At 33.9% G+C, this 26,779-nt stretch overlaps 1 protein-coding gene across 1 annotated transcript in view; it reads left to right on the forward strand.

The window, feature by feature from the left end:
* Nucleotides 1-26,779, forward strand: part of DCTN2-p50 (dynactin subunit 2) — a 220,623-nt gene that overhangs the window by 81,168 nt on the left and 112,676 nt on the right. The window contains exons 4-5 of the mRNA XM_090403300.1: nt 9,450-9,517; nt 21,752-21,850. Coding sequence (XP_090259426.1) covers nt 9,450-9,517; nt 21,752-21,850 — 167 coding nt within the window. The remainder of the gene's footprint in view (nt 1-9,449; nt 9,518-21,751; nt 21,851-26,779) is intronic.

Consider the following 26,779-nt stretch of genomic DNA (forward strand, 5'->3'; position numbering starts at 1 on the left):
ATGGCCTCCACAAATAGGTTAAGTAAATTACCTGCAAAGTTAGAGTATTGCCTTTTGTGTGTCAAATGAACAGGCTTGCTTTACTACTGGAAAATCTTTTATTGTTAATGTTTATCATAAGATAGATCATAGAAAAAAGAATTGTCAAAGGTCAGGAAACACACTTTATTTCTGTGGAACTTGAAAAGGCCTACGATTTAGTTTCCCATTAGCATACTTGGGTTCTGTGAAGGAAGATGAATGTGAACGAGTCAATCATCAGTTTGATTAAGAAAATATATAGAAGGTGCAGAGCTGTTAAGTGTGGTGGACTGGTATCAGCTGAGTTTGTAATATCTAAAGGTCTGAGACAAGGATATAGAATGTTTCTCACCTTGTTTAAGATTTACCTTGATGCAGTGCTGGCATGTTGGAATGCTTCATGTAGAGCTATAGGAATCAAGATTGGAAACACTGTTGTTCGTTCACTATTGTTTGCTGACGATCAAGTGATAATTGCTCAAGATCAGGATGACATTGACTTGATGATAAGGAAACTGGTTGATGTTAAGTTTATTAAACAGCTTAATGGTGTAACAACCTGCTCATTACCTAAATTTTTCTTCATTTTACCATGTATCACAAAAATTAGGTATTATACAAGGGTGGCCTGAAAGGTTTTCAGCTTCGATCATAGATGGCAACAGTATCGGCAAGATTTTTTTTTCTAAGTTGGTACATCTGTCATAAGCATTCATGTGAAATTGCAAGTCACTCTATCAAGTAGTTTGTTTTATACAGCTGTCTGAAGGAATAGTGTTGTCTGTATCCCTTGAAATGGATAAAATTGAGTATTGTGCAGTTATAAAATTCTTTGTAAAAGAAGGTCTAACAACAAAAGAAATTCATTCAAAGTTCATAAACGTTTATGGGCACTCTTCTCCTTTGTTTTCAACAATTTAAGAAATGGGCTGCCGAGTTTAAATGTGGTCGTACCAGCTTTGAAGATGATCCATGTGAAGGAAGTCCAAAAAGTGTAACAACACCAGAAATCATTGATCAAGTGCATGATATGGTATTGGATGACCGGCAATTCAAAGTGCATGAAATTGCTTAGTCTGTAGGCATTTCAAAAGAACGTGTAGGATATATGTTGCATGAAGAATTGAAAATGAAAAAGCTTTGTGCAAGATGGGCAGTGCACTTGCTCACAGCAGATGAAAAATGCACTCCCATGAAAATCTCTGAACAGTTCTTGGAGCATTTTAACAAGAATAAAACTGATTTTGTGTGTCAATTTATTACTATGGATGAGACTTGGATTCACCATTACACACCAGTCAAAACAGTGGACAGAAGCCAGTTGTTCAGTGCCAAAGAAGACGAAGTCGGTTGCATCAGCAGGAAAGGTCATGGCATTAGTGTTTTGGGATGCTAAAGGCATTTTGTTTATTAATTATCTTGAAGAAGGTAAATCAATAACCGGGGAATATTATTCCGATCTTTTAACCAGACTAGACAGAAAAAAATTTGTGAGAAAAGACCCGGTTTGTAGAAGAAAAAAATCATCTTTCATCAGGACAATGCACCTGCCCACAAAGGTGTTTTTTTTGGGGAAAATTAAGGGATCTGCATTATGAATTGTTGGAACATCCACCCTATTCCCCAGATTTGGCTCTCTCTGACTTCTATATCTTCCCAAAACTAAAACTTTTCCTTGCTGGTCAGCATTTTTCTTCGAATCAAGAGGATTGCAGCTGTAGAGGGGTATTTTGCAGATCTTACTGAGTCCCTGTAGTGGGTCTCAGTAAGATAATGGTGCTGGAGCATCACTGGAATAAATATATTAGTCTTAAGGGAGATTATGTTGAAAAATAAAAATAATTTTGAAATCATAAATTCGTTTTTTCATTGTTAGGCTGAGAACTTTTCAGACCACCCTTGTACATAAGCTGAATGGTATGTTAGGGAGTTGAGCATTGATCAGGAAACCAAGATGATGATGATAATTGAAATGATAGTAGAAAATGTTCTGATGTATTGGGGAGAAGGATGGATATTTGAATGTGAAGCAGAAGAGTTCATACAAGAGATGTAGAAGTGTATGGTTTATGACGAAGTATGTGCTATATCTCACCTTCAAAAAGTTTAGAATGAGGCCATCACATTGAGATTGAATTTGCAAGAAAATCTGATGGACCACCTAGAACGTTGATCTTTATAGTGGTATTGACATGGTCAATAGATGTCATAGGACATGACCTATGCAAGTGATGAATTGATCACCACCAGGAAGACAGAGGAGAGGACAGCCTTGACTTACACGAAGGGAAGGATTTGAGAGGCTATGCGAGTTAGAGGGTTGTAAGAAGATTCCTGGAATGACCATTCAAAGTGAATAAGAGGATTACAAGGTGATCACTGAATAGTGTAAATGTCTTTAAAAGGAAAGTATTCAGTTATATAGTTGGATAAAATTTTGTATGAATCAATGGTTTTGTTAGAATTAAACGTTTTCTATTAAATATTTTCTACTGATATTTCATTTTTTGAAATACTAATAGAATATATCACATTGCTCGTAAATTTTTTAAAGGATTTTTGCTCTAACTTATTGCAAACACTGTCCCTAACCAAATCTCCACCATACTTGCACAGATTTCATTTTTATCTCTTTACAAAATTAGTCTTTCCATTCATGGAATCATTCCTAACATGCTATAATTCTCACTCTCTATCTTTTTCTCTCTCCATTACGTTCACAGTTTCAACCTCTTGAGAACAGTATTTTAAAGTTCAATGGATTTCATATTGGAAAGGGTTAATAGCAGTATAGATGAAACACATTGTTTTGAAAAGGACAATGTTTTTATCCTTTTCAAATAAACTCCAGAACAATGAATCCATCTAAGAAAGTGGAGATCTGGGAGCATTATTAAAGTTAAGGTGAAGTTAAGTGATATCTTTCATGCCAGAAATAGGACTATGTTTTGATGTCATTAAGATTTGTTTACATGATTGTTCTCACTCCATTGGAAAGTGTCATAGACATCACTGTTTAAGCCATTCATTAATAGAAGGATCTTCAGGCTTTGGAATGTTTGAGCTAAAAGGTTTGTCAAATGAAAAGAAACAATGGATTGGTCTCTTTCTCCTATAAATAAAGAGCATAGGTGAAAGCATAGTCCTGACACACTCAAGTAATGTTAAACTGTGGTCAACTAGATCATTGGTGATGATCTAGTTGAACAGAGGAAAGCAGAAGATCAGGTTATATGGTCACTAGATTCTCTATATTGGACTCATTAACTCATCAAGTGTCCTGGAAATGTCAAGAAATTACATGAGTTTCTCCAGACCTTGTTGCAGGGTGTGCAATGTTGGCTATGAGATCTGCTGTGGATTGAAGGTGGTGAAAACCATATTAATGCTAAAAAAAAAAAATAAAAAAAATAAAAAAAAATCAGCCTTTTATTTTGTTATAGGGAGTAGGTAAGGTATTTTAACCCTATCTAGCCTTTGGAGACCGATTGGACAGTTCAATCTCCACTAGAATAGCTGGCCCAAGACTATCACTAATTATAAGTGGCAACTAATGAAGAGACTTACAGACAAGCCTGCCATCTCTTGGTACCTAATCCTAACAGGATATGTTATTGTTTGGAATAGTTTGGATTCTACTGTCAATTTTCTTGAGTTTATGGGATGAGAAACCTGAGTTTCCAGGAGAAAAAATCTGCTTGTCCATGCCAGAAATTGGCTAACTCTAGAACTGGTTGAAGAAGGGCTTAGAAAAAGTTCCTCCAGTTGGCAACTAGATTTGAACTTAAATCTCTCTTTGGGCAGCCTTGCACAGAGGATCACTGGTTAATTGGTGAGCTTTGATAACCTCCCTTATTTTCAAAAGAACCAAGATGGGAACAGTGAGACGCTTGTTTACTGAATGATTTTTGTTTTCCAGAATGTTAATTCACCAAATTAACATTCATCTGAATAATAATAATAATAATAGTACCCATTTTGAGCTGAATTCATTGTGGGGACACTCTGAATGATCCAAATTTGTTGCTAACCAGTCTCTATGACTTCTTTTGATATCTTACCAATAAAGCCACAGGAGCTATGCACTGTAGTATTCTTTGTATAGAATGATTTGCTATATGTAGGCCAAGAGATCAACTTTGTTTTTAAGTAATATGTTGATGATATCTTCTAAGAATGAGAGGTAGATGTATGAATGTGCACAAGTTCTGGGCATTAGTATTGCTGAGGGTCAAGAAGACATTTACCATTTGAGCAGAGTGAGTTTTAGGCATTTTGCTTTCAAAGTCAAATTTGGGTTAAGTAATAGTTGCATTTTTTGAGGTCTGTTGTAGGCTAAGTTTTAGCTAGCTAGAGTTTTTGTCACAGGCCATGTGCAATGTGCCTTTTTTTGCAAGAAAGACTGATGTTCAGATAGTTTGTGAGTGTTTTCGAGGTGTTTGGGATGAAAATCCTCATTATAGGCTGAATTACTTGACTAATACATGTGTTTGGATTAGAAGAATTAGAACAGTAATCTGACATGGAAAAAGGAGAGTAGAAGTTGGACACTATTGTAGTGCCAAAGGACACAAGGCTGTGATGAATTACCAAGAGGAGAATTGACATCTTAGTCTTTATTTGAGTTGTAAGTCAGCAGTTAGAATTGAAGGAATTACAGGGAGATGGTTTAATGTTAAATCTGGTGTGAGACAAGCATGTACATTATTCCCTCTGTTATTCATTATCTATATGGATCACATTATGAAGTAAAGTGGTATTAAACATGATATCAAAATTGGAGATGTTAATGTCAGCTTTTTGCTTTATGCGGACGATGCTATACTTCTAAATAAATCCGCTACAAGTCTGCAAAGATTTCCTGACTAAATTGAATAACTGTTGTAATAGATATGGTATGAAGGCCAGCAATAAAAAGACAAAGATCATGAAAATAGGCAGAATTGTCGAGAATATCAACTGCATTGTGAACAGAGAACCTGTGGAACAAATGAAACATTTCAGCTACTTAGGCACGATTTTTACTGAAGATGGTAAATTAAATATAGAAATAGACAACAGAATCAGCAAAGCTGGTATGGTAGGAAGTTGATTGAATAAATTCATATGGAATAAGAGAGAAATTAGTCGGAACACTAAATTAGCTATTTACAAGACAGTGTTCAAACCAGTTTTAACTTATGGATCTGAGAGCTGGGTCAGAAGTAAAACACTTGACCAAAGACTAGAGACTGCAGATATGAGAGTCCTCAGAAAGATTAGGGGCACAAACAGATGGCATCAATGGCAATATCATATTAAAAATGAGAATATTAGGAAAGAACTTGATGTTGTCAGCACCCAGGAATGCATTAGCAGACCTAATCTCAGGTGGTATGGTCACTTAAATAGAATGGGAGAGGAAAGATTAGCAAAACAAGTGTTCTCTGCCAGGTTGGCAGGAAAACGACCCAGAGGAAGACCAAGATATAGGTGGATTGATACAGTACAAAGTGCCTTAGATGATAGAAATATAAGATCTGATAATGTTGGAGTCTTGATAAGTAACAGACTGATTTTGAGGAAAATTGTAGATAGGAAGTTAGTAATGATGTAAATTTTTCATGTAGTACTATCATATCCTGTACACCCCTTGAGGGTACATGGCAGGAATTTGATGATGATGAGAATTGACATCTGTGATATACTTGGAAGATAATTGGTTAAGAAAAGTTCATGGATTAGTGAGTATTTTAAAGATTATTTGTCATTCTTGAGGGTATAGTCATTGTTAATAGCAAATACTTGGATATCTCTATTAATTAAGTGAAATTGAAAAGGAGAATCTATTTGGAGTTATTTTCAACTTCTTCAAAGATGAAAGATGATCTCAATGTTTGGGTAGATGGATTGCAGAAATTCACTGATAAAAAAAAATCAAAGAAGTCAGATGATTATCAAAATTTGGAAAGTAATTTAGAACAACAGATGAATGCACCCTCACTCCATACAAATTTTCATATGCCACCAGGGTGGCAGAAGGGATTATGGAACATAGTTTAGACATTTGATGTTAGACACTGATTATGATGATTGAAATTTGAGGTTCAGTGCATAGGAAGTCAGTTGTGGATGTTTATAAGTGGTGGTACTGATGTTTGTGATTGTGACATGAGTATAGAGTTGAAATTTCATATGGAAGTTTTTTTTCCAAATACAGGCAGTCCCCGAGTTACAAACAAGATACATTCCTGAGAATGTCCGTAAGTTGCATTTGTATATAATAATAATAACAATACTATAATGGCTCATGTGGCAATAATAATACAGAGTAATACTGTAATATTAATAATACCTCTGTACTGTAATAATAAGTTACAGAAACTATTCTGCACTTTCTTTTAATTCAAACAAATAGAACATAAAAACAAACTCATACAAAAAGCTTAGATAGGAGAAATTTCAAAAAAGAATATTAAAGGTTGCATCAATGTCTTGCTTACTGGAAGGGGCATTTCTGAGGCAAGAAGGTATGCCTAACATTAATCGGAAGATGATGATGGACCTGGTGCTAGAGAATCAGGATTTGATTTTGTTTCTGGAGGAGGGGTAGCTTACCAATGAAGCCGGTTTCTTGAAAAGCTATCTAGAGTTGTTTGCATAGCCTTTCTTTTTTTCATCATAAATGGCCTTGTAGAAGCTGATGTTCTTAACTTCACAGTAAACCTTTGTAAACTGCTGAATGTTAGGATCTTGCTCCTCAAACTTAGCAAATCCTTCTTCGATGAGACAAAAGATTTCAGCTAATTCTTTTGTCATAAACTTTCCGTTAAATTTCGTAAACACAATAACAAGGTGTTGAAAGTTTATTTTTCACTTGGTTAGAGTATAATAAATTTAGTTTAATCCTTTATCCAAGTGTGAGCAAACAAAGTTTGCGCCTGAAAGTATCTTCAGGACTGGGGTAAGGTGGTACAACACCAGGGCAACTCGTTGCAAAGGTGGAGCAAGCTACCAACACTCCTGTCTCAGTATCTCCTATAATGCAAAACACATCTCCTTGCGGATATGTATAATGTTATGCATTAAGGGAAGGGCCACTACCCAGACTAGTTTCGACCTTTATTGAGGTCTCTTCAGTGGGAGCCAGGCCCAAGTTGAGATACCAGGCAGAAGCATTAGCAGGTCATCTCTACCTAAAGGATAAAGGATTAAACTAAATTTATTATACTCTAACCAAGTGAAAAATAAACTTTCAACATCTTTCTCTAAATCCAGAGTAATTTATTAAAAAAGGGTCGCACACCATTTGGCAACTCCTATAGGTAGAGATGACCTGCTAATGCTTCTGCCCTGGTATCTCAACTTGGGCCTGGCTCCCACTGAAGAGACCTCAATAAAGGTCGAAACTAGTGTGGCCCTTCCCTTAATGCATTACATTATACATATCCGTAAGGAGATGTGTTTTGCATTATAGGAGATACACAGACAGGAGTGTTGGTAGCTTGCTCCACCTTTGCAACGAGTTGCCCTGGTGTTGTACCACCTTACCCCAGTCCTGAAGGTACTTTCAGGCGCAAACTTTGTTTGCTCACACTTGGATAAAGGATTAAACTAAATTTATTATACAAGAACAAGGTGTTCTTGTGTTTCTATCAGCTTCTTCTCCATAAGGCCTTCATTGGTTAATTTTTGTGAATGGGACTCCAGTAAGTCAATAACATAATTTTCATTGATGTCCAATTGCAGTGCATTGCCACTGTCTGCCACAGCTTTTCTGGCTTCGGTGATGTCTTCTGTGAAGCTACGAAAATCACCACTGAATTGAGGGCATAGTTTGTTCCACATCCTCTTTAATTGTTGATTGCTTCACTTCCTCCTAAGAATCAGAAGTGTTTTTGATGGCATCATGGATGTTATAATTCTTTCAGATGTTATAACTCTCTCAAGGCCATCACATCATCTTCCGTAGCCCTGACTGCTTGTGGGAATGTACGCCATAAATAATAAGCCTTAAATGAAGAAATGACTCCCTGGTCTGTTGACTGTAGTAACGATGTAGTGTTGGGTGGTAAAAATGCGACCTTGACATTAGGATGAAAGTCAGCTAAAGATTTTGGATGTCCAAGAGAATTGTCCAGCGATTTTAAAGGGAATTCTAAAGCAGAATTTTAAAGGGAAGTTTATAGACTGGATTGATAGGCACAGCCGAGGCAGTGAGCATGTCAGAATTGGAAGATGTAACATTGGACGTCTGCTTTTTGCAGATGACCTAGTTTTGCTTAGCTCTTCCACAGATTACCTCCAATGGACCTTGGATAGGTTTGTAGCTGTTTATGCAGAAGCCGGAATGAAGATCACTGTGGCCAAAATGGAAACATTTGTGGTCTCAAGACAACCATCCCAGTGTACTCTACGTGTGAGTGGAGTCCCACTGAGGCAGGTGGAGAAGTTTAAATACCTTGGGTCCATATTCATGAGTGATGGAAAGTGGGACAAAGAGCTAGATATGCGGATTGCCTCAGCAAGCACAATATTGCGGGAGCTTGGCCGTTCAGTAGTATTGAAGCAGGAGTTAAGCCAGAAGGCAAAGATGGCTGTCTTCAATACAGTCTATGTCCCCATCCTCACCTATGGTCATGAGAGTTGGGCAATGACCGAAAGAATACAGACACGAATCCAAGCAGCTGAAATGAGATTCTTCGAGGGGTTTCAGGGCTGACAAGACTCGACAGAATCAGAAGCTCTGCAATTTGGGAAGCAACGGTTGAGTATTGAGGGTTTCCGGACTTGTTGGATAGATTATATCCAAAACCTTGGGTGGACATGTTTGGGAGTTTTACCAGAATACCTGAGCTTGGTGATGGAGGATTGTGACCATTGGAAGTTCCTCTTGCAGCTGCTGCCCCCCCACAACCCAGTTAGAAAAGGTGGGCCTTGAAGATGAATGAATGAATGATTTTCTTTTACGAAAAATAACGTCCCACAGCAGGAATAAAACAGTTCAAGAACCAATCTTCAAACATGGCAAGTGTGACAGAGGCCCTTAAATTTGACTTCCAAATAACGAAAAGAGCTGCTTTAGTAATGTGGCGAAGTGTGTGCTTGTTTACTTGCATGAAAGAAGCTAGTTCCCAAATTATTAATTATCCTTATGGGGATAATTAATAATTATCTTGGGAGCCCGTTCGTAAGTATGGAACGCTGTAAATTGGGTCATCGGTAACCTGGGGACCACCTGTAGTAAGATTCATCTTTTCGGTTAGGAAAATTTTGCACATTAGTACTTTTGAAATCTTTCAAACAGTTCTATGTGAAATGGATAAGATTTCATGTATATAAACAAAATTTTAATTTATATTTTAGATGCCCATATTTTTTTAAAATTCTTTATCAGGCTATTATAAAAGCCTTATATTTTTCATTCCATAGATTTTTCTTTTTACTAGATTTTACTGATCGCATTGACCAGTGTAGGAGAACTGGTTATGATGTTAGAGCTGGTGATTGGGAAATGGTATGTAACATTCTCATATATCATGGCAGTTTTCGTATTGTTATGAATTTACTGTGCGTGTGTGTGTGTGCGTGTGTGTGCGCGTGCGTGCACGTGTGCATGCATGCAGAGAGAGAGAGAGAGAGAGATTTGCCTGTTGAACATCATGTTTCTTTGCTACTCTCAGAAAGTTTCACTTATTTCACCATTTTTGATGAGTCAACATTTTTCACTTGTGCACAGTATTAATGCTTATATTGATTATGTTCAGTAAAGTTAAGTTGCAGAAACAAGTAATTCAGTTTGATAAGGAATGAATGACATTATCTCATGCTGCTCTTTTAGTGTTAATATCACTTTCATGAGAGTGATTAACCATTATCCTGGAGTTGGGGACATGTGCAAGTGTGTGTGTGTGTACACACACACATATATAAAAATAATGAGCATTGTTAAAAGGAGAACTTTATTCTGCATTGATACATATATGTTTGCTGCATAAGATGGCTTTTTACACATCACTTTTCCACATGGTCACTAAATATGTTTGCATTTGCTTCAGAGTGATGCTTTCTTAATCTTTAGTTTTTCCATAACCTAGTAGCAGGTAAAAGTAATACTGCTGACTCTCACTTTAGCAAGTACCATTATAACAAACTCACTCACTATAACAGACACAATGGTAAAGAAAATTCACCAAAGCAAATTACTATAGCAACTATTTCAGCACTCCCTTAGAGTTCTTTGTACTGAAAATCGACTCTATTTAGAATAATTCAGTCTCTGAACCCTTTTTGCTGATTTTTTTGATACATTATCTAGAGAAATGATACATTTCTAAAGAAAGTAGAGCAGTTGCCTATTAAAAGACACATATCTACACACAGTGCTGTATAACTTTTGTTGATATTTGGCTCTAAGATATTGGAAAATATTGCTTATTTGTAGGAATGAATGTTCTCAAAAAAGTGTGCATAGCATAAAGAAAAGAAATACAAAACTATCCTCCTTTCTAGAAAGAATGATTGCTTGAAATTTGAAATTTCACATCACTTTGAGAGCTAAATACACTTCACAGACTTTTTTTTTGAGGGTGGGAGATTGCTTGTGTCAAAGCTAAATAACTGGTAGGAGATCTCAACATTTTAAGAAATGTGGAGACCCAACTTGGACTTCTCACTTGTACAATCTTTACTTCTCATGATGCACTCAGTAGGTATCTACCCAAATACTGAATGAATGAGGATGGGTTGACAATTTAGGATTTAGGTGGCAAAATTATAATCTTATTGGCTTAAACCAAAATACAAAATGATGGTATAACATGATAGAATTTCATGCTGGCTTTGTCATAACTGTTGTTGTTTTTGTTAAGGAACCAGGGTTAATAGCGAAAGATACCCAAGGAAATGATTTTCAAATTCCAGATGATTGGAGTAGAGCTCTCATAGTACCCATCTATAAAAAAGGGAACAAAGCTGAATGTGAAAATTACAGAGGGATATCTCTACTGTGTTCCAGGTATGATTTATGCAAACATACTTGAGTGGAGGCTGGAAGAAATTCGGCCAAATCAGATTTTCTGTTTTTATGACAAATAGTTGAGATATCATGGAAGTATGTATTTAAGTTTTGTAGACCTGGAAAATGCATAAAACAAAATGCCCAAGGAAAAGCTTTTCAAACCCCAAACCAGTTATATGGGGTAAATGGAATATTATACAATGCAATACAAAGTCTATATTTAATTTAGGAGACATGGATACACATTATCTCCATTCTTATTCATCATCTATATGGATCACATTATGAAAGAAAGCAGCATTATACCCAGGCCCGGCGCGAGGCAGGGGGGGAATGGGCGAATGCCGCAGGCGGAAAAGTAAAAGGGCGGAAAACTTAGAGTTCATGTTACAATTATACTGGAGGCAGAAAAAATTAAATTGGATATATCATATTTAAAAAATATTAAATTTATATATACATATTTATAAAGATAATTATATTTTATTCTAATTATATAAGCTCCAAATAATTATTTTTATTTTGATAATCCCTGGGACCAGTATCGACAGGGTATAGCATAGAGGCAGCCTGCCTCACATTGCTGCTTAATAAGGGTGCTCATTCAGCCGTATTATGGCAACAAGATATTTTACAAAAATACAGCATTTAGTTTACCAAATTAAAAAAAAAAACATTTCCCATTGACAGTTAAATGTGCCTTATTATATTTTATTAATAAAAAAATTAGCCATACATACTAAAACTAAACATTTTAGAACCCACTTATTAGATACTTAAGGAAACAACCCATAAAGTATCATACGATGTGAATTTCATAAACTTTTATAGTCTATATACATATGTTACGGTTAAAGTGATAAATCCGGTTATTATTAATAATTACCGGTTAAAGTGAATAATTCCTAGAGGAGTTTGGTAAATGTAATAAAAACATGTTTATAGGTTTATAGATAGATTTTTATATTCTCAATAGAAATTATAACAGCTTAGGTTAGTTTATAATGAAAAAAAGTAAGGAAACTACTTCTTTTGAACTCAATGAAATCAGAAATCATAAACTAACCTAACCTAACCTTTATCGATTGGAAATCATTGTAAACTAACCTAACCTTTATTGGTTAGGTTAGTTTATAATGAAAAAAGTAAGGAAAATATTTCTTTTGCACTCAATGAAATCAGAAATCATTATAACCTAACCTAACCCAAACTAACCTGGATGACGCATGTTGAACCAGAGTGTAGTCATAGTTTGTCATAAGCAGATTAATGGGGATAAAAGATAAATGTTGTGGACCGAGCTAAATGATTGTGGGCAGATAAATGGGGATAACAAATAAAAGTTGTTGTGGGCAGATGATTGGGGATTATAGATAAACGTCGTTGCTGTACCTCTTTCCTCATCAATGGAGAAAAACACTGATCAGTTCCTCTCAGATTTATCTATTACCTCCATTCATCTGCCCACAACTTTTATTTGTTATCTCCATTTATCTCCCTGCAATCATTAAACTCAGCCCACAACAACATTTATCTTTCATCCCCATTAATCTGCTCACGTCAAACTACGACTACAGTCTGGTTTGACATGCGACATTCAGGTTAGTTTAGGTTAGGTTAGTTTATAATGATTTCTGATTTCATTCAGTGCAAAAGAAGTACTTTCCTTAATTATTTCATTATAAACTAACCTAACCTAACCTAAGCTGTTATAATTTCTATTGAGAATGAAAACCTATATGTATAAAACCTATAAACATGTTTTTATTACATTTACCAGATTCCTCTAGGAATTATTCACTTTAACCGGTAATTATTAATAATAGCCGGATTTATCACTTTAACTGTAACATATATACTGTATATTAAATTATTATGCATGAATTCTCCTACTCAAATTGCAAGTCACTATTGCCCCGACTTTCACGTTGGAGCAATAACTCGCTCCCTGCAGTAAAACAATTAGTTTTATCATGTCACTGAATAAGGTTCACAAATATTTGCAGACCGTGTAATATATTTCTCAACAAATAGTGCAATTACAGACAACTGGGAATATAAACACTAACTAATGAATCACATCTCCTCTCCAACTGCTGTATAGACTTAAGCTGGTGCAACATATGGTTTTGCTTGACACTGCCCCCCATCATGAACATGCTAAAACTAAGAAATATATAGTGAATGTATTTCAGATATTATGAAAATCGTTTTAAGAGAATTAGCATTTCCATTCAGTTATCAGCTTGCTTTTTGTTTGGGTTCTTTCTCTATTGGTCTACAATCGCACACATCATCTCATCAGTAATTTGTCAAGGATTGTTCATTATGTATCTCAAGTCTTAAATTACTGGTAATTTTTGCTTGATATAATGGGAAAGAAGATGACTATTTGGGTAGATAACTTTGCACACAACAAAACTGTTCTCAAGGACAGAAGAAGAAGTGATGGAGTATAGAAGCTTCTTGGTAAGTCATACCCATTTTCAGTTGTTTTTTTTTTCCTGAAAACTTTAGTTTCTGAAAATCCCCGCGTATATCTCGCACCACAATTTTTTAGCTTTAATTTTGAGAAAAAATTGCGAGTTATATTCAAGTAAATACGGTAATTTTTTTAGCTTTCAAATTCTTAAGTATGGATCATTGGTTAAAGACTGGATTTATAAAACGCACAAAAGAGAGCAATATAGCAGATATATAAATAAGCAATTTCACTCCTCTCATTGATGAGAAATTATTTATATTAAGTAAAAATTTATAGTATCTTTATAAATTTTGTTCTATTAAAAATAAATCATATTTTTTTGTTTAAATGTACATCTAAATTTAAATAAAACAGCATTTTCAATAAAATATATTTTTATTTATTATTATTATTTTGAAAAGGGTATTTTGATAAGGTACTTGGTAGTAATGAAAATTAAAGAAGGGGTACATGGATATCTGAAGTTTCAGAAACACTGATCTATCCAAATATTTAGTCTGAAACATAGGTGTATATTACGCTGTTCGTTTTCTTAAATTCTGCTCCAAATTTGGATAGACAAAACAGCGTGATATGCACTTTCATTTTTTTCAGCGTCATTTCAATTTTGAATGCGAACCATATTGAGTGTATTGTGTATTCTTTGTTTAAGTGACTTTGAGCAATTTTTGACTTTGTTTTTAATTGTGTACTTATTTTTTGGATTTTTGATAGACATAAAATTTTAAAGATAATAGTTAATAAATTATAAACATTAATCAGAGGCTCATTACATTGCCCTCAATAATTATAGTTTAACTTTAATTATCAAATTTTCAATTATTGTATAAATTAATTATTTATAGTAAAAATCCGTAGAAAGCAACTGTTTTAAATAGATTTTTTTTAAAAATAAGATTGAATTGTTTTAAAAATTCTTAAAAATAATAAATAAATTAACTCAAAATTAATAATTAATAGAAAAAGAATAATTTATCAATACGAAATTTATTGCCATTTAGATCAGTAATTTGAAAGAGAAAAAGTTATCGGGAGCTGCTTTTCTCAAAAGAAAAAGAAAGGAAGAGCAAGTAAAGAAAGCAACAAGTGATATAAGGAGATTTGGAATTTGTGTGAGCAAGGGGTGTGAGCAAGGGAGTGAAGAGCAGGTTTTTTGCATGGAGTGAAGAGCAGGTTTTTTGCACGGAGAGTGGTGAGTGATTGGAATGCATTGCCTGAGAGTGGTGAGTGATTGGAATGCATTGCCTGAGAGTGTGGTGAGTGCAGAGACAGTAAATATATTTAAGGTTCAGTATGATAACCTATGTGTATAATAGTGGGCCTCCCACGATGAGTCTTCGAATCCATGGAGGTTTTTATAATAATAATAATTATTATTATTATTACAAATCGTTCACATATCCGCAAAATTTTCTTACATGCCAGTTTGCTATCTCGGTGTTAATGTGTATTATATTATTAGCTTGCTGAATGAATTTTGTTACCTCGTATTTATGAAGGCAAGTTTGTAGTTAAATATGTGATTTATCTTAGTAATGATTTTTTAAATAAATAATTCATTTCATTTTCTTTGTAGCTATAGCCATGTTGTTTTTAACTTATTTTATTTTACGAACTCTTGCATATTATTTGAAATTGTGCCCATTGACTACTGTACAGAGTTTTACGTTAATATTAAACAAGGTAATTTTATATTGCTGATTTATTTGTTTTCTTAATGCAGTGAAGTCAGATAAAAATGATTGTATAAAGGGGCGAGACTTGGCAAATGACGATTCAATTCTAAATTTTTTACTTTGTTTTGGGCCCATAATTTATGGAAATAAAATAAAGTTTTTTTATGATTTCAGAAATAGATAAAAATGGTAGACCAGAGAAACAAAATGAAAACCCTTTCTGGTCATCAATACAGAAAAAGACGAGTAGAACAAGAAGTTATTCGAGCTCAGCAAGAAAATCAATTGCAGAAATTTTTGAAATTATCAGAAAGAAGAGTCAGTGAAAGCGACATTCCTGTGGCGTCCCTCACTGACAATGAGTCTGAAAATTCGAATTTGTGTTTAGGTGATAATCAGGCTCTTGAGAAACATCCAGTAGCTTCGACTTCAAATACCTCAACACTAAATTACGAGCATCTAGACAATCCTGCTTTATGGCCAAACTTGTCCAATTCAATAATTGATATATTAGTAAAATGAGGTCCTCCTGCTGAATCAAAAGAGACTTTTTTTCCACATGATGAACATAATAGGTTTTCATGTATCGCATTATAATATGATTTTGAGTAACAGAGAAACCATTAAAAGATCTTGGTTAACTTACTCAAGTTCAAAAAATGTAATATTTTGTTTCTGCTGCAAATTATTTTCTAATATTCGAACTATGAACTTAATTTCGTAACGAAATAACAATTGGAAACATATGTCCCAAGTTCTTCAGCCCCCACGAAAAATCTCAAGAACGTTTTAATAATTTTGAAAAATGGATTGATTTGGAAAAGCAGTTTAAAAAATGAAACTACAATTGATCAACATCAGCTAAAAGTACTCAAAAAAGAACAAGAACACTGGATGCATGTTTTAAAATGCATAATATCGGTTATTAAATTACTTGCAAAAGAAAACATAGTGTTCAGAGGAAGTTCAGATACTCTGTATACAAATAATAATGGAAAATGTTTGAAACTGATTGAATTATTCGCCAAATTTGACAGCGTATTACAAAAACACGTAGAACGCATAAAAAGCAATGAAATTCACGTTCGTTATTTAGGCAAATGTATACAAAACGAAATCATTAATATATTGAGTAATGAAAGTAAAAAAAAATTGTATCTAAAATAATGAATGCTAAGTATTTTTCAATAATTGTTGATTGCACCACTGATATTTCGTGGCAGAAGCAAATGTCCTTAATTGTAAGATATGTTTCTATAAAAGAAAAAAAAATGAAGAAACCCAAGACATTATACAAATAGAGGAAAGATTTCTAGATTTTATTAAAATTAATAATACAACAGGAAGTGGCATGGCTGAAGTAATTTTAAAATTATTAGAAGAAAAAAACTTAAATATTCAAAATATCCATGGTCAGGGATATGAGAAGTGGTCAAATATGAAGGGGAAGAATGCAGGGGTACAAGCATTTAAGGAACAAAAATCCTAGAGCATTTTTTGTTCCGTGTTGTATACATTCCTTGAACTTGGTATTGAGCGATGCAGCAAGCTGCTGTGTGGATACGGTTTAATTTTTTGACATTATTCAGTCAATCTATAATTTCTTTTCTTCATCAAGTCATCGATGGGAAGTTCTAAACCACATCCAAAATTTTACTTTAAAACCTTTATGCACGAAGAGATGGGAAAGTCACGTTGAAGCTCTAAAAGCAATACGAAATCAAGTAAAAGAAATACATGAAGCTTTAATTTTCATCACAGAAGATGACAGCTTAATTGGGCAACAAGGCATTAAAGCAAAATTGGAAGCTAGTTTGTTAACAAAAAAAAATTAATTCTTTCAAGTTAATATTTGACACATTTGTTTGGTATGACATTCTAAGTGAAGTCAATACATCTAGCAAACAATTGCAAAATATCTCTTACAATATTATGGAAACCTTGAAATCATTAGATGTCACGAAAAAATTCTTGACGTCATACAGAAGCAAAAATAATTTTTTGAAAGTTAAGCACCAAGCCTAAATATAAACTTTGCTCTAAATATTGAGTTAAATGCTGATTTCCCAACTAACGACAGCACACGAACTCAACATGTAAAAACTCAATTTGATTATGAATGTCCTGACGAATCAATTACTAATTTTGAGCGACAGTTTCAAATTAATTTTTTTAATGTAATTCTTGATTCAGCAATAACATCGATTACTGAGAGATTTGAACAGCTAAATAAATTTGAATCTATTTTTGGGTTTCTCTTGAACATTGGTAACTTAAAATGTGATAATGATACAGTAAAGAAAGCTTGTTTCGACTTAGAAATTGTTCAGTCTGATGGTGATCAAAAAGATATTTCAGCAATAGATTTATTAGATGAATTAAAAATATTGTCTCAGAGGATATCAAATAATTATTCTCCCAAAGAAGTATTAAGTTATATTTGTGCAAATAACTGCATGAGTCTTTTTCCTAATGTGTACACATCGCTACGAATTCTTTTAACAATCCCAACTACAGTTGCAAGTGCAGAGCACAGTTTTTCTGAATAAGGCTTATTAAAAATTATTTGAGGTCCACAATGTCCCAAGAGAGATTAGATGGCTTAGCCACTTTATTGAAAGTGACATAGCCGAGACATAGATCTAGAAGAAGTAGTTTAACGTTTTTGACGAAATTAAATCTAGAAAGTTTTTTTTTTTATAAATAATTAAAACTATTAATTCTTAATTTAGATTTTTTCATATTTGTTTTGTCATATTTAATGTGATTTATATAATATTTATAAATTGTGTTAAAATGATGTACTCATTATATAATAAACACAAAAATATTTTATTTATTTATTCACTATATTATATATAATTTTTATATATACATATACAATTTCGACCGAAGGGCAGAAAAAAAAATCTTGCACACACTCAGAAATTTGCTCGGGCCAGTGCTGATTATACCTAATGTCAAAATTGGAGATATCAAACTCAGCTTTTTACTATATGAGATGATGTACTCCTAAGCATGTCCAGTGCAAGTCTCTAGAATCCTCTGACTAAATTGAATAACAGCTGTAACAAATTTGGCATGAAAATCAGCAATAAAAAGACCAAAACTATGAAAATAGACAGAAACATAGAAAACTTCAGCTGCATTCTGAATGGAGAGCCTATAGAACAAATAAAATATTTCATTATGCATAGTTTTTCTGAAGATGGCAAGTTAAATCTGGAAATAGACAACAGAATAAGCAAAGCTGGTATGCTGGGGAGCCAGCTGAATAAATTTATATGAAATAAGAGAGAAATTACCCAAACACTGAACTAGCCATATACAAGAAAGTGTTCGACCCAGTTTTAAGTTATAGATTGGAGAGTTAAGTTAGAAATAAAGCACTTGATGAAAGATTAGAGGAGACTACAGATATGAGGGTTCTGAGGAAATTTAGGGAGTTGTAACAATGTCCGTCCGGTTCGTTATTGTAATAATCTTCTTTTATTCTTTTATATCTCTATTCTTTAGCTTTATCTTTATTCTATATTACTAATTAGCAGTGCGTGTTTTCTCTCTTGTGACCTTTCTCACTTATTCTACTACGTACTATGTTTATCCACCTTCCGTATTTACTAGTCGAATGCCTATGAACACCGGAAATTTATTTGTTAGACTGCACCTATGAACACTGGAAATTTATTTGTTAGACTGTGCCACCAGTATATCAATTCTTTGGCATAAGACTAAATAAAACATCCTGTAGAACTCTCTCTTACTAGCGTAAATTCCGTCAACAAAATTTATATAAACATTCGTGGTTCTTAAGTAATTAAACTGCGATTTTAATGCCTTAGTTGTTTCCTGCTCACAAGTCCGATTTATTTAGGAACAGTGCAGTTGTAAAATAAAGGATCAGGCAACACTCTTTTAGCAAATAATTACAACACATTTATTTACATTAATATGAAATATACATGAATCAGATGATAGGGAGAGTGCTTTCTCTACCCATCTATAAAATCTTTAGCATAAAATTAGAACCCTTTCACTTCAACACTAAATAATCTCTTTAATACTAAAACTTATTTACTCTCTGCTTACAAATTCAACTTATTAAACTTCTAGTTTACTTGCAAAGAGGTTAGTTTTTACAAATTAGATATCAACTTCTAACATGCCGATTGACTCTCTTATGGACACTTCTTATTACTAGTAAACTAATTCTTAACAGTCCATATACAACATAATCTCCTAGATTATAAGAGAAAATATACAAAGGGAAGTAACTTACAGAGGCTCTGTATCGCACATTCAATCAAGAGTCTTTTACTTAAAGTCTTTATGGCTTTTCTTTCATCTTGAGTTTTAGGCTTCCTTCAGGAGAATCTTGCTATAGCGGTATCACTTCGGGATATTAGCAGGCTTTTGGACTGCAATCTGTGGTACTCGAATAGCACATATACAAGAGGTTTCAGCATATGAGCAAATTCTCCTCTGGATCCTTACTTCGGGAATTTCTGCTACTAATCGCCGATAACTGTAACTGCCGACCACCGATGACTGATCTGGCTCTCTTTGGTAACAGTGCTTTGCCTTTTGCTCTCTTGGCACCTGGATCTCGGCTCTCCTCTTTAGTAACTTGGGTCTTGCCTCACCTCTTTTCTCTGCCGCCACTGCTCTGGTTCGGACTCCGCTTATGGTCTGCAGTTCGCCTCCTCTCGGGTTCTGATTTCTGCTGACGACTGGAAGACCCTCTGCTCAGCTCTGTCTCCCTTTTTATTATGCCTTCCCTGAGACCTTGCACGAAACGTTATAACCCCCTAAGAATTCAGCATGACTCTTTCATTTTCTTTTAAGTTCAACCTGCTCTTTGTTCTCGTCCGTGCACCCTTTTGATTGTAACTTGCCAGCCAGCAGAAAGTTGTTTGAACCTTTTAGACTGACTTTGGAGGTGTTTATGTGCAGAACTTGTAAGCACTTTCTCATAAACAACCTTCTTATGTTCTCATAGAGAGCTATTACACAGCGTTCCAGTAGCAAAACATTGCCTTTGTTTTTAACACTCTAAAATATTTCTTGTTAAAGGAGTATATATTCAGTTAATTTCCAAAGGATTATTTACAATAATATCTAGCGCAAAATATACAGAGACACAAACAAGGTTATGTACAGTTCTCGTGGGACTTGACCTATGTAAAAATCGATGTAAAGCGCTTTGATATTTTTAAGCTACATTGAGTTTTTACAGAGTGAACCAATAACATCCATGGCAAATCATATTAAAAATAAATATATGAGGAATGAACTCGGCATTGTTTTCATTCAAGAATTTGTGAGCAGAGCTAATTTAAGATGGTATGGTCAATTAAATATAATGGGAGAGGAAAGATTAGCAAAACAGGTGATGATGCCAAGGTCGCAGGAAAAAGACCCAGAGGATGACCAAGGTTTAGGTGGATTGATTCAGTGTGAAGTGCCTTAGAAGAACAAAATGTTAGTTATGACAATTAAAGTACTGATAAGTAATAGACCAATTTGGAGGAAAATTGTTGATAGGAGATTAATAATAATGTAAAGTTAATCATTTAGTGTTGTCATAGTAGCCGGAACACTCCTTGAAGGTACATATCAGGATGATTAAAAAAAACATCAATTGTATTTTTTAAAAAAGGTAAATAAATCATTTTTCTTGTTTAATTGCTTAAGTTATTTTTTTAAATGTACTTTTTTTTCCCTATTCATGGATGTGATAGAATGCTGATTCCCCCCCCCCCCCCCCCAGTTTGCTTCATATATGTGTTGCATCATAAGAAAAATGCACTTTTTTAAAATATTTTTTTTATGTCATGCATAATAATTTCCAGTGGGGCAGCTCCTTGAAATGACTTTTAGGCTTCTGAAAGGTTCCTTTTATATCTCTCGAGACATATATAGTAGTTGTAGTAGATTTTGCCAGCTGGTGAATAGCTGCAGACAGGGCAAAACAGAATATTTTTTATTTAATAAAAAACATTCTAAACAAAATCTCTTTTTAACTTTAAGAAAACATAGAAGAATATGCATAATATAAAGAGCCATTCTGGTAACAATAATTAATCTAGCAATTATATTTTTCCAAAAAAATCAGTGTTGTTTTTATTATTTACCAATTTCTCCCAAGATGTCCCCTCCATTAAAAATCAAAATTGGCGAGTACGTCTGTTTTCTTGGCAAGTAGGATGTTGCCTACTTTGTCGAGCCCTGGTAATCTTCAAAAATTTTACTGTTATAATACATCACCTGATTGAGTAGTTTCTTGCAGCATAACATTTAATACTATAGTAAACTTAAGTATTAAACACACAAACTTAAGTTAGGTTTTATCCTATTCAGATATTATAATTGGAGTAATTGAGAATGAACAAAACATTCTATAGCTTAGATTGTGTGTGTGGGGAGAAGGGGTTATAACTTAGAAATAAATTTAACTTGCTAATCACATAATTAAAAAATAATCCTTACTTTTTTTTGAGGCTCTTGTAGATTTGAAAAAAAAAAAAAAAACATCATTGGTAGTTTATAGTTTGCATATTTTGTTTTTAGCTTGGGGAAGGTACCAGACAAGATGAATCTCCACATCAGAGATATCAACGACTTCAACATGAGATGAGAGAGTTACTAGAACAAGTAAATTTACTCAAGGTATAATATTATAATTTCTTCTTATTTTGTATTTAAATTTATGAAAATGCAAAGATTTGCAGTAATATTTATGAAATACTCAGGTAGATTACTGTGGATATATATATATTTATTTATTTTATTCTATATATTAGAAATATATACATATTAACACAAGAATAATGTTTAATTTGTCAAATATTTCGGTCTGAATATTACAGAACATCTTCAGTGGCTACATAGGAATAGTTTTAAAAAACTAAGTGGAATACGAACAATTGATCATTCACACATAGAACGAGCCACGTGATGTCATATCGCTAAGTATTAGAAGAGTAAACATTTTTAAAGTCATAATTAAAGATATTAATTCAGAAATTCATATAATAATCTTAAATAACATTATACTAATATAGGAAATTTACAAAAAAAAAAAAAAAAAAATTAATGTGTTATCCTGATTAAACTATCCTAAATTTTTGATATAGATATACAGTCATTATGATTCAAGTTAGGATGTTGAAATAAGGCCTCCACACTTTCTTTAAATAAACGTTCAAATTTGTAGCGACATCTGTGTAGGAGGAGAGTCTTGGACCAAAGGATGTTATGGCTTGTTTCTAATCCATGTTGAGCTAATCCAGATTTCTCAGGTTTGTTGTGTTGAATTGATGACTGATGCTCTTGAATTCTTTTTTCTATAGAACGTCCAGTTTGTCCAAAGTAGGAAAGATTACAATTACAAGGAACTTGATACGCACCAGATAGAGACAAGGTTGAGCGTTTATCTATAGATGAAGGAAAATAGGTGGATAATTTGGTAATAGGAGTATAAGTGGCTGTTAAATCATATTTCTTCAGAATTCTTGAAATTGGTTCTGAAATCCCGGAAATGTAAGGAATTGGAATTCGGCGTATTGAATCTTTGCTGTTCTGTGTTGGATTGTAAGAATCGAAAAGATGTTGTGTACTCTTTTTGGAGAAGCCATTTAGTTTCATGTGATGTTTGATAGTCAAGCATTCTTCCTGTAGTAAATGAGAAGTTGAACAGTTAGTTTTGGCTCATCAGATTAAACATTTTATGATTCCTGTTTTTTGACAAGGATGATGAGCAGATTCTTTGAGAATATAACGACCTGTGAAAGTTGGTTTTCTGTAAGCTGTTGTTGTAAGAATACCGAAGGTGAATGGATGAGAAGGACATTTAAAAAAGAAACTTGTTGTTGTCTTTTTCAATCTCCATGGTAAATTTTATACGAGGATGTAAGGAATTGATACTGCTTAAAAAGGAAGGTAAGGAGTCTCTGTTGTGAGGCCATACAGCAAAGATGTCGTCTGTATATCTAACCCAAAAGGATGGGTGAGGGAATATAGATGAGAACAGGACTTCTTCTAGATGTTCTAAATAAAAGTTGGCAAGAGCAGGAGAAAGTGCACTTCCCATGGCTGTTCCTTCCACTTGGTTGTAAAATTTGTTTTGACATAAGAAATTTCCAGAATGCATTACGAAATCAAATAACTTTATAATATCTTGTGGGAAGATGTCAGCAAGTAATTCTAAAGTCTCTTTGAGAGGTACATTCATATGTAAAGATTCTATATCAAGGATAACCATAAGATCTATAGGTTGTAAAGCGATGTTTTTCAATTTATTTATGAAATCAGAAGAGTTTTTCAAAGAAGAGCGTGAGTTGCCAATGTGTGATTTCAATAATTTAGATAGATATTAGATGCGATAAGTAGGAGAATCAATACAATCCACTATAGGGCGAAGAGGAATATCTCTTTTTGTGTATTTTTGGTAGACCATAAAACCTTGGAGGCCTTGCAAAATGAGTTTTTTGTCTGGATGAGAAATCTGGATTAGCTCAACATGGATTAGAAACAAGCCACAACATCCTTTGGTCCAAGACTCTCCTCCTACACAGATGTCGCTACAAATTTGAACGTTTATTTAAAGAAAGTGTGGAGCCCTTATTTCAACGTCCTAACTTGAATCGTAATGACTGTATATCTATATCAAAAATTTGGGATAGTTTAATCAGGATAACACATTAATTTTTTTTTTTTTTTGTAAATTTCCTATATTAGTCTAATGTTATTTAAGATTATTATATGAATTTCTGAATTAATATCTTTAATTATGACTTTAAAAATGTTTACTCTTCTAACACTTAGCGATATGACATCATGGCTCATTCTATGTGTGAATGATCAATTGTACGTATTCCACTTTGTTTTTTAAAACTATTCCTATGTAGCCACTGAAGATGTTCTGTAATATTCAGACCAAAGTATTTGGCAAATTAACATTAATTATGTCACAAGTATCGTTAAAAAATCTTATTCTATATATAATAATATTATATATATATATAATATTTTATTCTATATATAATAATTCTTTTATATATATATATATATATATATATATAAATTATTTCTGTTTTCTGTATGCTTTCCATTAGGTTATACTTTCTAGTAGAATGTCATTTAAGTGTAGTTAGAGAAACAATAGAACACATGAAATCGGGGTAATAAATTTCAGCTCTTTGTATCGTTTGATTGATTAGTATTGTGTAATTGCCATGTGACCTAGATTCATAACCTGTATCAGATGCAAAGAACTTCTCTAAGGACTTGCAAATGTAGGTAAGTTAGCCAGTCTCATGTACAGGTGACAGTTTGTCCTTTTTGAAATACTGGTTTTACATCCTATAAAACAGAAAGCACATGATAATCAGAAAATGTGGCAGACTATACATATATGTTATAGAATTAATTGCCCTGTTATGGCATTAATTAGTTATATGGAGCTAAGTTACTTTATTATAAGAGGCATTTGAGCTTAATGTGTTAAGGGGAGAGGGAGAGTGAAATGAGGCATTACAGAAAAGAAGTATTTTGCATTATGGGATACTGAGGCAATTAATGTGAAATCATTGGCCTCTATATGTAAGTAGCCTAGTAATGAAGATACTTCAGGTGCAAACTTTGTTTATACTTCATCATCATCAAATTCCTGCCATGTACCCTCAAGGGGTGTACAGGATATGACAGTACTATATGAAAAAATTACATCATTACTAACTTCCTATCTACAGTTTTCCTCCAAATCAGTCTGTTACTTGTCAAGACTCCAACATTATCAGATCTTATATTTCTATCGTCTAAGGCACTTTGTACCGTATCAATCCACCTATATCTTGGTATTCCTCTGGGTCGTTTTCCTGCCAACCTGGCAGAGAACACTTGTTTTGCTAATCTTTCCTCTCCCATTCTATTTAAGTGACCATACCATCTGAGATTAGCTCTGCTAACGCATTCCTAGATGCTGACAATGTCAAGTTCTTTCCTAATATCCTCATTTTTAATATGATATTGCCATTGATGCCATCTGTTCACGCCTCTAATCTTTCTCAGGACTCTCATATCTGCGGTCTCTAGTCTTTGGTCAAGTGTTTTACTTCTGACCCAGCTCTCAGATCCATAAGTTAAAATTGGTTTGAACACTGTCTTGTATACAGCTAATTTAGTGTTCCGACTAATTTCTTTCTTATTCCATATGAATTTATTCAATTGACTTCCCACGATACCAGCTTTGCTAATTCTGTTGTCTATTTCTATATTTAGTTTACCATCTTCAGTAAAAATTGTGCCTAAGTAGCTGAAATGTTTTACTTGTTCCACAGGTTCTCCATTCACAACACAGTTGACATTTTCAATGATTCTACCTATTTTCATTGTCTTTGTCTTTTTATTGCTGACCTTCATACCGTATCTATTACAACAGCTATTCAATTTAGTCAGAGAATCTTGCAGACTTGTAGCGGATTTATTTAGAAGTATAACATCATCCACATAAAGCAAAGAGCTGACATTAACATCTCCAATTTTGATATCAGGTTTAATACCACTTTCCTTCATTATGTGATCCATATAGATAATGAATAACAGAGGGGATAATGTACGTCCTTGTCTCACACCAGATTTAACATTAAACCATCTTCCTGTACTTGCTTCAATTCTAACTGCTGACTCACAACTCACATAAAGACTAAGTATTGCTTGATATAATGCCCCATTGACACCATATAACTGCAGCGTATTGAATAGCTTCTCTCTTGGCACCTTGTCATATGCCTTTTCCAAATCGACAAATCTTAAATACAGATCTTTGTTATATTCCCATGCTTTCTCGACTATTTGTCGTAAAGTGAAGATCTGATCCTGACAGCCTCTATTTGGCCTGAATCCAGCTTGTTCTTCACCAAGCTTTTCTTCCACAATTCTTCTCAACCGTTTCTCAAGTATACTTGCATAGATCTTGCCGGGAACACTCAGTAGGGAAATACCTCTGTAATTCTCACATTCAGTTTTATTTCCGTTTTTATATATGGGTACTATGAGAGCTCTACTCCAATCATCGGGAATTCGTCCCTCTGTCCAGGCTTTCTGAACTATGCAGTGCAGCCACTGTAAGACTCTTATACCACCATACTTCAGCATTTCTGGTCGAATATCATCTACTCCTGCTGCCTTTCCACATTTCAAGCCTTTGATGGCTTTTTCTACTTCAAGTATGGATATGTATTCCTGACTGCATGCTTGGTCAGTGTTTTTTATCACTGTGCTGTCATCACTGCTTGTTTCATTTAGCAGTTTTTCAAAGTAATTACTCCATACTTCAAGGATATCTTTTTCTCCCATTTTCATGTCACCTTTATCATCTCTAACTCCTTTTACAGCACTCTTTCCTCCATTCCTAAGCTTCTTCAACAACCTCCAGAATATTTTGCCACCTTCTTGATATTTATTTTCTATATTCTTGCCAAAGTCCTCCCATGACTTTTGTTTAGCTAGTTTTACACACTGTTTAGCTTTCTTACATTTGTCTCTGTATTCTGTAAGAGTAAAAGCTGACTTATTTGCCAGGAACTTTTGATATGC

Source organism: Typopeltis vanoorti, chromosome 13 (assembly GCF_054136105.1).
Source record: "Typopeltis vanoorti isolate ZY-2024b chromosome 13, IOZ_Tvanoo_1.0, whole genome shotgun sequence".
Taxonomy (NCBI): Eukaryota; Metazoa; Arthropoda; class Arachnida; order Uropygi; family Thelyphonidae; genus Typopeltis; species Typopeltis vanoorti.